The sequence below is a fragment of the Triturus cristatus genome, chromosome 11, assembly GCF_964204655.1.
Source record: "Triturus cristatus chromosome 11, aTriCri1.1, whole genome shotgun sequence".
In the NCBI taxonomy this organism is placed as follows: domain Eukaryota; kingdom Metazoa; phylum Chordata; class Amphibia; order Caudata; family Salamandridae; genus Triturus; species Triturus cristatus.
Window position 1 is genome coordinate 182,403,911 of NC_140594.1, and position 13,778 is coordinate 182,417,688.

Consider the following 13,778-nt stretch of genomic DNA (forward strand, 5'->3'; position numbering starts at 1 on the left):
CGACAAGGCCGCTCTTCCGTTCCAGCCCTAGGGATAAACAATTTTACCAGCACAGGGGAATGATCGGATAGTGTACGTGGTAGGTGAGTGACCTCCATAACCCATAGCACCACCCCAGCAGATAGGCACCAATAGTCCAACCGCGTCCAAGTGTTGTGGGGTGCGGAGTAATGTGTGTAACTTGCCCGGTCCGCACAGTGATGTCGCCATGCATCCACCAACCTTATCTGGTCAATAGTATCCAACACCACACGCTGTGCTCTCGTTTTTGTAGCTATTGCGTGCGCTGTGCTATCACGCCCCGTGTCCAGCAGTAGATTGAAATCCCCACCCATGTAAATACAATCTGCCCCATATGAACAATATGATTGTGTAGAACTTCAAAGAACCCAGGGTCATCCACATTTAGGGTATATACATTGACAAACAACACAGTGTTCAAGCAGGGATCCCTTTACCAATAAATAGCGACCCTCCACAACCCGATAGACCGCCTCCCTGAATGGAACCTATTTATGTATTAACACTGTGACCCCCCCCCCCCCCCCCCCCTCCCTCTCCCCTAGCATATGAACTGTATCCTGCAAAATATCTATGTGCTCCCACCCCGGTGCCACTGACATCCCAATGTTTGCTGCAAGGTGAGTCTCTTGTAAAAATGCAATGTCCACATATAATTGGTCACCTGCTTACACTTGCGGGTAGTTTTCAAACCCCGAACATTCCAAGATATCCGCGTCACATTGGCATCCGCTACAACCTTATTAACTGTTGTCTACATTCTGTGACTATCACGCTGATAGCTAGGCCTCGTATGCACCACTGTAAAGTACAATTGCAATAGCCACAAAGTAGAAATAATCGCAAAGCAATGTTCCATAAGTACTACAGTGTAACAGGTGTGGCACGGCTAGGAGGCAGAAAAGAGGTCCGCACTTGCACCAGAGTCCGGTATATCCTGTGTACGCTGCGGTGACGGCGTGCCTTTCTTCCCGGAAGTGTTAGAGTACTTCTGGCAAAACTCTTGAGTATCGTGCGGGTAATCAAACACTCTGGACCGGCTGTCGACGTCCACATTCAGTCGTGCCGGGTACAACCTCCTATAACGTAAACCCAACTTGCGTAGTGCCGCCTTCACTCCTGTGTATTTTCTGCGGGCGTCTTGGACCATGGCGGTGAAATCCGTGTTCAGGGAAATGTTCGAGCCCTGCCACATCAGCTGGCCCTTCTCTCGTGCCAGTCGTAGGGCGGTGTCCCTGTCTCTAAAGTTGAGGAGACGGGCTATGGTCTGTTTAGGAGGGCACCCTGGGTTGGGTCGTGTCCCCAATATACGGTGTGCCTCGACGACAAAGGTGGTAGTAAAGACGGACGGTCCTTCAGCCAGATGCCTCTGCCTGCCACATCGAAATGCGGCGGGCGGGCGGACCTGCAGGGGCTGATGGTGGTGGGACCACCCCCGACAACCTGACGGTGGCATTCCCACCGCCATCGTAATCCGGCCATGGTGGCTAGACTTGTCCCGGAATCATGGCAAGGGAGTATTTTAAAAACCATCTACAAGACCAACACCCTGGAAAATCCATTAAACTATCGGCTTATAGCCGTAACAGATGTTGAGGCGAAGATTTTTGCATCATGCCTACTTAAGGATCTCGATGAGTGGGCAGTATCGACCTACAGAATACCAATTTACCAATCTGGATTCTGAAAAGGCCAGTCAACAACTACAAATTTATTGTTTCTTACATTGATGTCAGAACAAGCAATGTACAAAAGGCAAAAAATTTACATCTGCTTTGTTGATTTAAAAGCTTTTTTGATACTGTGCCACGCAAGTTGCTATGGTCAAAGCTAGCCACCTGGGGTGTGTCGCGTAAACGTCTTGATATGATTATCGTCCTACATACCAACACATGTCCAGGTCAAACTGGGAGATGGCAACAGCTTGACCCGGTGATTTGACAGCTTTAGCGGGACATTATACCCAGCCGCAATGCATCGGAGCCTACCCAAGTGAACATTGATTCCCTTTACTCATCTGCTCGGGACTTGGTGGAAAATATTTTTACCAGTAGACTTGAGGAGTCCCTTACTAACATTGCTAAGGACATAGTTGATACGCTGAATAGGTGTGTGGCCAGTTTATTAGAGAAATGTGCTCGGATTGACTCTACACTTTTAGCCATGAACAAGGCATCTGAATTATTACAAAAGAGCACTTCCCTTAGCTCGATCCAGTTAACATCATCTGGCCCCACTAGTGGGTCATTGGGTGGATCTCCCAGGTTACAGAGCGGTGACCCGTTGTCAAACCCAAGTCCCACTATTACAGTTCCACTGTCTAGAGCTCAAGAGGGGCATTCAAATAGGGATGCTAGCTCATTGCCCCAACTAACATCCCAGGCTAATGTTGCTAGTGAGTACACTTCAAGCACTACCCCAGTTCACCCTTATATTAATCTTCCCCCTGAGGCTGTCCCATTGGTGGTCATCTTGGTAAATGTGCCTCCACTTTTGCAAGGGAAAAGTGAAACACCCGAGGAACTACTGGCAGATACCAGAATTTGGTGTGACCAGAACTGCTCGGGTGATGCCAATATATCGCCCTATATTTTGACAGCCAGGCGGTTTGGATGGATAGGTGAAACCAAGAAAACATTTAAGGGAGACTGTGTGGTGGTAAATTTTAATAATCCTTATGTTGCCCCCCGTTTGTTATGGGATGCCTCTGATTGGGTTAGGGATTCCAACATTAGGGCTGTCCCTTTAAGCCTTTTTTATCCATTGCCCCTTACTTCTTCTTCGATCCGAGGAAGAAATCGTCCCCCAACACGAACGGTGCGTCCTTTGGTTGTGCCCCGTTGTGCAGTTCCTAGTGCTGATCCCGAGCCTTGGCGCTCTATCAAAGCCCCTTTCCAGGGTCACCCCAGCAATAACAGGATAGATAGGGCCATTAACACTATCGCTTTATCTAACAGGTTTTTACCCTTGTCACAACTAGATGTCAATGACTCACTAGCCTCATCAATTCCCATACTTAGTAACACCGGTGGTGATTCTACTAACCTTGAGGATTCTGGTGTCTTTGTGAAAATAATTAGTTGGAACATAGCCGGCCTACGGTCTAAAGAAGATGCAAATTGGTTAAAATTTGTTTCTTCCTTTGACATTCTAGCCCTACAAGAGACGTGGGCTAGGGAAAATATCCTGTGGCTCGATGGTTTTAAATCTTTTTTTCTCCCTGCATCCCCATCACCCGCAGGAAGAGCTAAGGGTGGCCTGCTATTCCTTTGCTCTATAAAATTAAAGGCCAAGATCATCCAGCTAGACACTAACTCCCTTAACTGTCAAATATTGGAATGTACATTAGAGTCGCAACCCAAAATGTTGTTTATTAACTTTTATAATGCTGGGGATTGTGCTCCTGTGAACGTGAATCTTAGTTTTTTTATTACACTTCTTGGAATCTTATAGGACACGTCAGACCACTTTGGTACAAATTGTTTTTATGGGTGATTTTAATATTCATCTTTGTGTAGTTAACTGTAAGATTGTTGATTTACATGGCCCCCCGCACGCTGTATCCCCTCATTTTGAACACTCTATTAAGGGTGAAGCCCTCGAAGAGCTTCTTCAATCAGCGGACCTGTATGAGCCCTGTCTTTTATCCAAGAGTCAACGGGTTGCGACGTTTGAAGCGGGGGAAAGTGAATCTATTATCGATTATATTTTTTTTTTATCTCCAGCTCTTTTAAGGTGGGTCTTTAGGTATTTTGTTTTCCGGTCCCCATTTAGTGATCATAACCCAGTAATTCTAGTTTTAGATAAGGGTTTTTGTCCCAAGGATGTAACCCTGGCCCTACCTCCACCTGTTACGTTAGTCTCCTGTGATCATGGAAGGAAATTAAAATGGGCCAAAGTAGTCCCAGAGGATTTTATGGAAAACTTACTGGTAAACAACAGTTCTGCATTTGGGAAGTGTCTGGACCCCTCCTCTACGGGGGGAGAAATTATCTCTGCTTATGACTACATCTGTTCCCAGGTTGCCTCTGACCTTACTATTACCAGTAAACCGCGCCCACCACAGGGGAAAAAGTGGTTTGATTCCAGCTGTTCTAGAGCCCATCAAACCTTATTAATTGCGCTGAAAAAACAACCTCGGGATAAGGCCCTAATCTCTAACCTAAGAAAAAATTATAAACTAACTACCCAGAGGCGTAAAAACTAACTTAAGAAAGAGGCTTGGGATTCTCTAATCTCGGTGGAGGTCCTCAAGGATAGTGCCAAGTTTTGGAACATTGTGAATAGCCCACTCCTAACAGGAGAAGAAAATGCCCCATTGGATATAAATATCCCAGAGGAGGAGTGGCTGGCGCACTTTGAACAAATTTATGCTAGTAATATAACCTTGGCCAACCCTGAGGCCTCTGAAACACTGTCTGCCATTAATCACCTAACCTTTGATAAACATGAAGTCTGTAAGGCTATAAAAGATTCGGCCTCAAATAAAGCCCCAGGCCCAGACAGTGTCCCTTTGGATCTTTACAAAGGTGACACCGAGCTCTGGAGTATCATCTTAACTAACGTTTTTAATGCTAGTGTGGTGAATGGGTTTCCGGAGTTCTGGTCCAAATCGATCATTGTACCGGTTTTTAAGAAGGGAGAGAGGGGGGACCCGAGAAGTTACCGGCCCATCTTGCTAATTGACTCAGCGGTGAAAATCCTGGGCAAAGTGAATTTGCACAAAATTTCCGACTGGGTGTCGGAGAGGGGGATTTTATCGGAGGCCCAATATGGTTTTAGATCTGGTAGAGGCACCATGGACCAATGTCTTAATTTGTACATGCTAATCAACAAGTACACTAAATCGATTAAAGGCCCCATATATTTGGCTTTTATGGATCTGTCCACAGCTTTTGATCTGGTTAACAGATCAAAGCTGTGGACGATCCTATTGGAAATGGGCATTGATCCCTGCTTGGTCCTTTTTCTTGCGGATTTGCACCGAGACCTACATGCTGCTATAAGGGTGTCATGAGGGGAAATGCACACAACATTTTAAATCCTCTAGAGGGGTTCGCCAGGGTTGCATTCTTGCCCCTATACTCTTCACTCTATATATCAATAGTTTAGATATTATTCTAGGTAAGGCCTGCCTGGACACTCCGCGTATAGGGAACAGTGGTTTACCTGTTCTCCTGTACGCTGATGATTCCGTGTTATTGGCACGTACCCCTCTGGGTTTGCAGCGACTATTGAACTCCTTTGGGGAGTTCATGAACTCTTTGGATTTAGTGGTAAATAGCACTAAGTCACATGTTATGTCCCTGGGTATGTGTAAAAACAGAGGAAAAACCTTTTATTGCAATGGAGTTGAGGTTACAAAGGTAAAGGTATTTACATACCTGGGGGACCTGTTTGATGATAGGTGTTCATGGACCCCCCAGCTTTTAGCTAAGAAGAATAGCGTAGGTAGAGCCTCCTCAGCTATATTAAGTTTTGCTCGACGGTTGGGTGGCAAACCATGTGAGGCAGTTCTTGCCATCTATAGGGCAAAATGTCTGGCCTTAGCGACCTACGGAGCTGCCATCTGGGGGTACAAAAAAGCGGAGGGCGTACAAACTGTAGAAAATAAATTTTTTCGCTCTATCCTCTCCGTCCCCCAGTCCTCCCCGACCTTTTCAATACATCAAGAATTGGGAATGGACTATGTTTCTGACCGTATTAGTCTGGCCCCTCTGGTATTCTGGTTGAAAATATGGCTGAACCCCGAACTTTCCCTGAATCGACTGATTTTTAAAAGACTGTATGGGTCTAGATAGAGCTCTAGATATTCCGTGGCTCCTGTATATTAAGAAATCTTTTTACAATTTAGGGCGCCCTGAGCTCTGACAACCCAGAAACAATTGCTAAGGGGGATGTTAAGCAGATCAAAGCCCAATTCTTGATTCTAAGGTCTTTAGAGCGGGAGGGGGAGGAACTCAAAGTATCAGTAAGGACACATTTTTTATTAATAACTTCCCCCCCAGACTGAGCCTTATCTTAAGATAGTCTCGAATCATTTTCACCGCTGGCTGCTGACAAGATTCCGTTTTAATTTAATACATTTTAATTTAGGTAGCTTTCAAGGTTGGTGCAAACCAGAAGATGCCGCTTTGTGTAATTGCGACGACAGTTCAATTCAAGACACTGCGCACTTTATCCTATTCTGTAACCATTACACAGTAATTAGAACAAAGTATATTTCACCTTTGTTACAAGGGAGAGGTTTTTACCAAGTAAAACCAGCACTGATGTACCTTCAATTACTCGACTCCCCATGGATAATTTTTAATATTGCTAATTTTTAGTAACTGCGGTAAGGAAAAGGAAAAAACTTGATGCTCAGTTTGTATACTGTTGTCAAGGGCATATTTATTGGCTTGGTCGACCCCTATGTTAACTATTTTTTTTACTGTATTTTGTAATGTTTTTATGCGTATGAATTATTGTGATGTACTTTTATGATTTTAATTAATCGATTAAAGTGGTTATGACTGACTGATAGCTTTAGTGACCTGAAGTAAGGTTGCATGCTCACACCATGTTGTTTAAGGCCCATTTCAATACCTTAATGGCTAAAACAGTCCCTCATTTTTGCTTTTATAACTTAGCACAACAAGTTCTCATGCCCTAGCCATGAGAATTTAGTAAAAATCATGAAGGCTAAGCTGGTTCCTGCATTAGCCTATGGCTCAGTGATCTTTTTGTGGTCTTGATGCCAAACTATTGGACCAGCTACAAATTAAAGCTTTCAAATCTATCTTCAAGATCCCGAAGAGCATAAGCCATGCAGAAATTCGGTTGGAGTTTGGCCTACAAAGCCAAATTTTAGTGAGGCAAGTCTTTTTAAAAAGTTTACATAGCCTTCTTGTATCTGAACTTGGCTGGCCCCTTGGCTAATGTGCACTGGCAAGAAATTACAAATCATTATTTTACAAGTGTTTGGAGATCCTACTTATCTGAGTGCCTGCATACCTTCAACTACCAACCACCAGGGTTCTCTGAAATAAATAAAGCCTCTTAAGATTCTTGTAAATCTCGCTAGAAAAGTCTTATCTTAGCGGGAAAAAAAGCATGCTTGGACTATTATCAAATCATTTGGAAAACTTGAGGTCCAGCCTTATTTATGGACACACCTCCCACCACATATGAGGGATTTATTTCTCAGTTTAAGACTTGGCAGGTACGCAGTCAAGAATGGCACCCCAAGGTGGGTGCAACAATGGGCAACAAACTGTTGTAGACTATGATGTTATCCAAAAGAATCTTTATTGCATATAGTCTGTGTCTGCCCTAGTCTACTCCAAGTAGGACTAACTTTGTTGAAACTATTGCTCATTGAACTTGTTGTGAGAACATGTTGTCAAGCCATTAGTGTTTATCTGTAAAATCTATCCGTCTGATCTGTTGATTTATCAATTACTTCTTAGTGGATAATATGTTGAAATTATTCTAACAATCTTCATGGATAACCATGGAGTAGAAGTACATCACCTTAGTGCTACACGTAATGAAATGTATCCGTTTTATTAAGGACGGTTTGATGATTTTTAAGAACTGTTTAATTTTGCTCAAATCTGTAATTTCGAAATATGTAACATAGTGGCGGGATGAGTGGACTAAGCAAGGTTGAACCTATATCTAACATTTTTAGTAATCTCAATCTAACAAATAGCGGTATTAAGTGGAATAAGCAAGGTCGCTCCATTGTTTAATATTTTAGTATGGATTGTAATCCTTAAAGCACTTTAGTGTTATTTTGCACTAATCATTAATCAATTATAGATATTTTTAATATGGATTATAATTAAGGCACTTTAGTGTTACCTTGCACCAATTTTTGCACAATGATACATTTTGTTTATAGATTCAAATGTTTTATCGAATTGCAAATGGTTATAGCCAATCACTGTTTTACTCTGACCATGACCAAAGTATAGCAGTGTGAAATTCTGTGCTAACGTTTTCACATATATTTTAGTGATTTTTATCAATCAGTCAATAAAAGTTACTTGCTTACTCCCAGTTTTTCACTTAACTGGGTCTTTAACTTAACGTATCTTTTTCAGTCTCTGCTTTTAAGACCATAGTAGCCCAACCCTACTGTTTCTCTCTGCCATTACCGTAGTATTACAATCATGAAATTCAATGTTCATTGTTTTGCAATAGAATCTTATTATGAAATTTGAATACCTAATGTTAGTGTTGTCCTTTATATCAATATCACTTGCACTGGGTTATACAATTTTATTGTGGCATGCAAATAGCTGAACTGGGCTTATAGCAAATAGCTGAACATTGCTAAGTGAAATCAAAGTACTGTGAAGCCAAAACTGAACTTCGAGGGTACAGCACAGAACTTGGTGACAGGAACTTGGGAAGTAGTAACCATCTCGTCTGAGACTGCCCCAGACTTCTTGCTCCTATGAGTCTGTCTTGTCTCTGTTCATCATTTGCTGCTGTCATTGAGAGGTACTGTGTAGTAGGTGCAGTTTAACAATTCATCTTTTTGGAAGATCCAAGTAGATTTTATTTCTGTCATATAGCCACAATGAAATGAAAACCTCATCTTAGTGACGTAACGAAAAACAACAAAAACAAGTGAATGAATTGTTCCAGCAGGCAGAGTTAGAAGTATGCCCCGAAACCTATTTTGTTGTGAAGTTAGGTTATAGCATACCGCACAAGGGGAAATGTTTTGTGAAATTCTCAGCATTGGTTGGGGCTAGCGAGTGATGAGTTGTACTGCTGCTTTCTGGACCTCTTGATTGAAGATGTGTAAGTTGTTGGTACACTGAGGCATTATCTTAGATGAGATAGAGAGGGGGGCCTTTTTGTAAAGATGCATTGGTGAAATGGCAGTGGTCTAGTAAGACAAGTGAAGCCAAAGTGTCTTGCTTTTGTCCACTTATCATTGCTGGGACACCAAAAAGATGTGATCTTATTTGGAAAAGAACTCCATGCAAAATTTCGATTGACCAAATAGTCTACTTTGTTGAGGTTCTGTGTCAGTCATCCTTCTACCAAAGGTCTTTGCACCTCAGGAAGAAAACCAGTAGAAGATTGTGATGCTTTTGCTTAAATAGAGGGAGAAAAGTGTCATTCTTCTTACTGCAATTGACTGATCTCCATGACCACCTATAAAGGTTTCCGACACAATCATTGTGTTGAGTGTTTTATAGGTGGACATCTCATTAAAACAATAAAAAGGTGAATGCTTGTGGAGGTCTCGAGCACTGGCAGTTGCTAGGGAACATATTAAAGTCCATTATGTTTTTTTTTTTTTTTACCACTGTGCCTCCTCAGAACGGAAGCAACCATATGCATGTCCGCCTCGGGGGCTGATTTACAGTTTGGCATAGAGGCTACTCCATTACAAAGGCCAAATTTAAGGCCTCCCTGATTTTCAGTTGGCCAAGCTTCAATTGCAGTCGCTGACAGGCCTCTGAATCCAGCTATGCAAATCATGCTAACTTGAATGTCCCGCTTACTTCTTGTAAACATGCATGCTGTGCAGCCATGGCCCCACCTTTGCAGCACACGTACATCCCATGCCTTGCCAAAATATTTTTTATATTTTCCAATGCAAACCTATACACTGCTCCCTGATCTCACTTGTGGAAACCCTGTACACTTTGCACCCCTTCTCTCCTCTTGATCCTCCTATCCAGAACTAACTCTAGATAAACAATCTCTAAACCTGCCAGTGAATCCCCTCTAGCACCTCACCTGGCGAGAGCGACACACACACTCACTCACTCACTCCTCTCGCCTTCCTCTTTCCCTCCTCTTGCCTTCCTCTCTCCGCTCTTTCTCTCGCCTTCTTCTCTCGGCTGGCCTTCCTCTCTGCTCTCTCTCTCTCTCACTCTCTGCTCACTCTCTGCTCACTCTCTGCTCTCTCACTCTCTCTCCGCTCTTTCTTTATTCAGGTTTGCTTAACTGGAGGTTGAAGGTATATTGCATATACTGATACCTATTGTGCCAATTCTCAGCGAATCAATCAGAATTGATACTCTGTGGATTGGTGTTATCCTCATCATATCTAGTATGTTCAATAGGTTTCTTGATAAAACTATTGTTTGAGTGGTTCATGCTAATGAGGGTTAAGTGAAAGTCTACCAAAATTAAATCCCGAATTTCAGTTGAAAAGATGTCTCGTTTGGTAGCATTGAACTTTCTAGCACTAAGAATCGAGACATTTCGGGGAGCACATATTAATTGTTTAAAAAGTGCTTACTTTTGCAACTGCTGCAATGGAAAATAAATGTTTTCTTTTTTCTGATTCTTTGCAGTGGAGTTGGCAGTTGAGCAATCCCATTTTGCCTTGTTTTTCAACCAAGGGCAGTGTTGCTGCGCTGGATCCAGAACTTTCGTTCAGGAGGACATCTATCAGGAATTTGTAGAGAGAAGCATTGAAAGAGCAAAGCAAAGAGTGGTTGGGAATCCATTTGACTTCAAAACTGAGCAAGGACCTCAGGTGTGCCTCAAGTGGAACCTCTATGTTCTCACAAAGCTTTTAGTCCTTTTATTTGTATTTCAAGACGAGGTCATTGGCTGTCCAGCTGGGGCGCTTCATTTATCATTTACAGATCCTGTTGCCTGTAGTGCCTTAAATTAAGTGGCATTTGAAACGTTATTAGTAGTGATTTAGCCTTGATTTTTATGATGCTGTAGTTCAGTGCTCTGGAACAGCTGAAGCTTAAGAGCACAGCTTATCATTTTTACATATAAAAGCCTTACATGGAATTCTCTGTCCAAATTGGCCTCCCTTTCTTGTAATAACATTTTCCCTCTCCTGCTTAATCTGATTTTTCACGACTCAAAAACAGATTTGTAAATTTGTGGAGGACTCCTACGTTTCTATTTTCAGATTAGTCTTATTACACAGGTGTATTAATGAATGTTTGAACTAGATTTCAACAAATTATTTCCTTCCCGATTTCCACTATATTAAGAAAACCATGGAAATTCAATTTACAGAGTTAAATGACCACTGTGAGTCGGTAAACTATCAAAAGATAAACCGCTGATCATAGCAGCATCTGCAGACACTAATTAGAAATATGAATGCCATGTCCATCTGTTTTTCCTATTGACAAATACTCTACCTTGCAGACCAGGCTGTTGACTACTTTTTAAGGTGCATTTATATATCGAATACCAAGCAAGGGGATGAAACGGCTCTGTTCAATTTTTTCTCGAAGAAGAATCTTCTCTTTGCCCAGCCGTACTGTAAAGCTTCGACCATTGTTTTGCATGAGTAACACCATCCAACTACCCTACATCATTGAAGCTGTGTCTCCTGTGCAGGTGGATGAGGAACAGTTTAAAAAGATCTTGGGTTACATCAACATTGGGAAAAAGGAAGGCGCTCAGTTGCTTCATGGTGGAGGGGTGGCAGCAGACAGAGGATACTTCATCCAGCCCACGGTGTTTGGAAATGTGAAAGATGACATGACCATTGCTTCGGAAGAGGTATGTGACACTTTGCGGACCTTTGGTATGATATTGTCTGATATGGGGTTAATTTAAAGCATCCGATTTGCAAATTGTTATAAGACATTATTATATACGAAGGTCGATTTGGGTGTTGGGACCTTGTTGCTAACCTTGTATGTTTTATTTGTTTTTGTTTTTTTAAACAGATTTTATTTGTCAAATAACAAATATAGTGCAGAGCACTGTAACCCAGCATCTTGTGCATACAGAATGTACATTGAATTGACTGACGATTTCAATAGCAAAATAAACAAACTGAAGAAAAATGTGTTTAAAATAAAACAAAAACCCACCCCCATCGCACTCGCACCTACCCCAGAGCAGCACCTCAAGAAAACAGTCTTGTCTACCTAGGCATGATTCAGCAGTACCCAAGGGGCAATATTGTATGTTGACTAGAGTGGGAGGGAAGCCAGGTCGGGCGACCTGGCTACGGAAACTGGTTCCAGCTCTAAGCCAAGGTACTCTGCCCATCGCTTCCAGATTTTATAATGCTTAAGTGGGCACCGCCTGGCCACAAAGATGGGAATCTCCAGACCCATACAGACATCCATGCCATTTTTCCACGCAGATACCGAGGGCGCCCTCAGAGCCTTCCAGGCTCTGGCGATATCTCTTGGCCAAAATGAACCCCAATCACATAAGATGGCGCTTGTATATGTTACCTCCTATGTCGTCCATAACATGTAGCAGGACCAGCTTTGGTGAGCTGGGGAGGTCCCAACCCAGTACCTCGGAGAGGCACGACATAACCCCCCACCAAAATCGTCCTAACGTGGAGCAGTGCCAGACAGTATGGAGCTGACGCACCGGGTGGCCACCAATCCCGCCCTCCAGAGTATGACCCTAGTGAAATAGACCCGGTGGAGATTCTTAAACTGGATAAGGCGTAGGCTTATGACTATGGCTGACCCCCGCGGGGAGGCCAAGGCCTCCATCCAATCCTCCTCCAGTGGGCCTATGTCTTCCTCCCAGGCCTCCCTAAGGCTTTGCAGTGTGGGGATGCTATGGGTGACCAGGGACTAATACATTTTGGAGATCTTGTGATCATGGAGATCCCCCATTAATACCTTTGCCTCTATGGGACTAAACTCAGCCAAGGACCCTAACCCCTCAATGTATGGAGTGATGGCATGTCGGAACTGTAGATTTCGGTAAAATTGGGTTTTAGGCATTTGAGAGTCCTTCTGTAGATCCTGAAAAGATTTCAAAATCAATCCCCGCATCACGTCCCCAAGAGTAAAGGCCGATACGGTTCCAGCCCCGAAAGCCAGACAATGCAGCAAGTTGCGGCAGTCACCCATTATGCCAAAGAGGGGTCTCTGGTCAATTTATTCCACCACGTGGTCCTCCGCAACGCCTGTCGCCATATTTGGAAGATAAGTTTTGTAGCAGGTGGCAAGGAGTTGCGTAGCGGCGCGGAGTAGAGTATAGTGTGCAAGGTGTGATCTCCCATACACTGCCTCTCAACTGCGTAGGCTGGGTCGGCCCTATCCCCATACCACCACTCATTAAGAACCAGCAGATGTGAGGCGATATAGTATGACAGGATGTTGGAGGTTGCCAGCCTTCCGCAGTACGTGGACTGGAAGCCGGTCCGCAGGGCCACCCTCGCCATTCCACTAGCCCATAGAAACTGTCCCAGGGCCGAATTAACCTGTCGGAACCATCCGGTAGAAATCTGATTGGGATGGTTTTGTAGCTGATAAAGTAGGCGGGGGAGCCGATCGGCTATATATAGACAGTGGCATATGAGACCAGGTTTTAAGATCCTCCTGCACACGATCCCATACAGGGGCTAAATTCCTTTCCCAAGAGGTGACTGGCGAATCCGATAGAAACACACCCAGATACTTCAAGCCCCCCAGAGGCTACCTGGATGGAGGGAGCCCAGGAACCGAGATCTGCCCCTCCCCCAAGGACCCAAAGAGTAGATTTACGAGGGTTCATATATAGCCCCGAGGTCTCCCCGAAAATCTGCATAATGCGCAGCAATAGCGGTCCTGTCTTGTCTATATTAGTAAGAAAAAAGAACATCATCAGCGTACAGGGCAATACGATCCGACAGACTTGGTGCCCTCTCAAGACCTGTTACCTGGGCGTCCATCCGCACCCAGGACGCTAAGGATTCCATTGCTAATGCAAATAGGTAGGGGGACAGTGGGCAGCCCTGCCTGGTGCCCCGTCTGATAGAGAATGTGGATGAGAGAGCCCGCCACCCGCACGGACGCAGTCAG

The 13,778-nt window shown here is 43.8% G+C and overlaps 1 protein-coding gene across 1 annotated transcript in view; it reads left to right on the forward strand.

Annotated features, from left to right (window-relative positions):
- Positions 1-13,778, forward strand: part of ALDH2 (aldehyde dehydrogenase 2 family member) — a 125,048-nt gene that overhangs the window by 74,552 nt on the left and 36,718 nt on the right. Inside the window, exons 9-10 of the mRNA XM_085634478.1 lie at positions 10,335-10,519; positions 11,353-11,517. Of these exons, the coding sequence (XP_085490604.1) occupies positions 10,335-10,519; positions 11,353-11,517 (350 nt within the window). The remainder of the gene's footprint in view (positions 1-10,334; positions 10,520-11,352; positions 11,518-13,778) is intronic.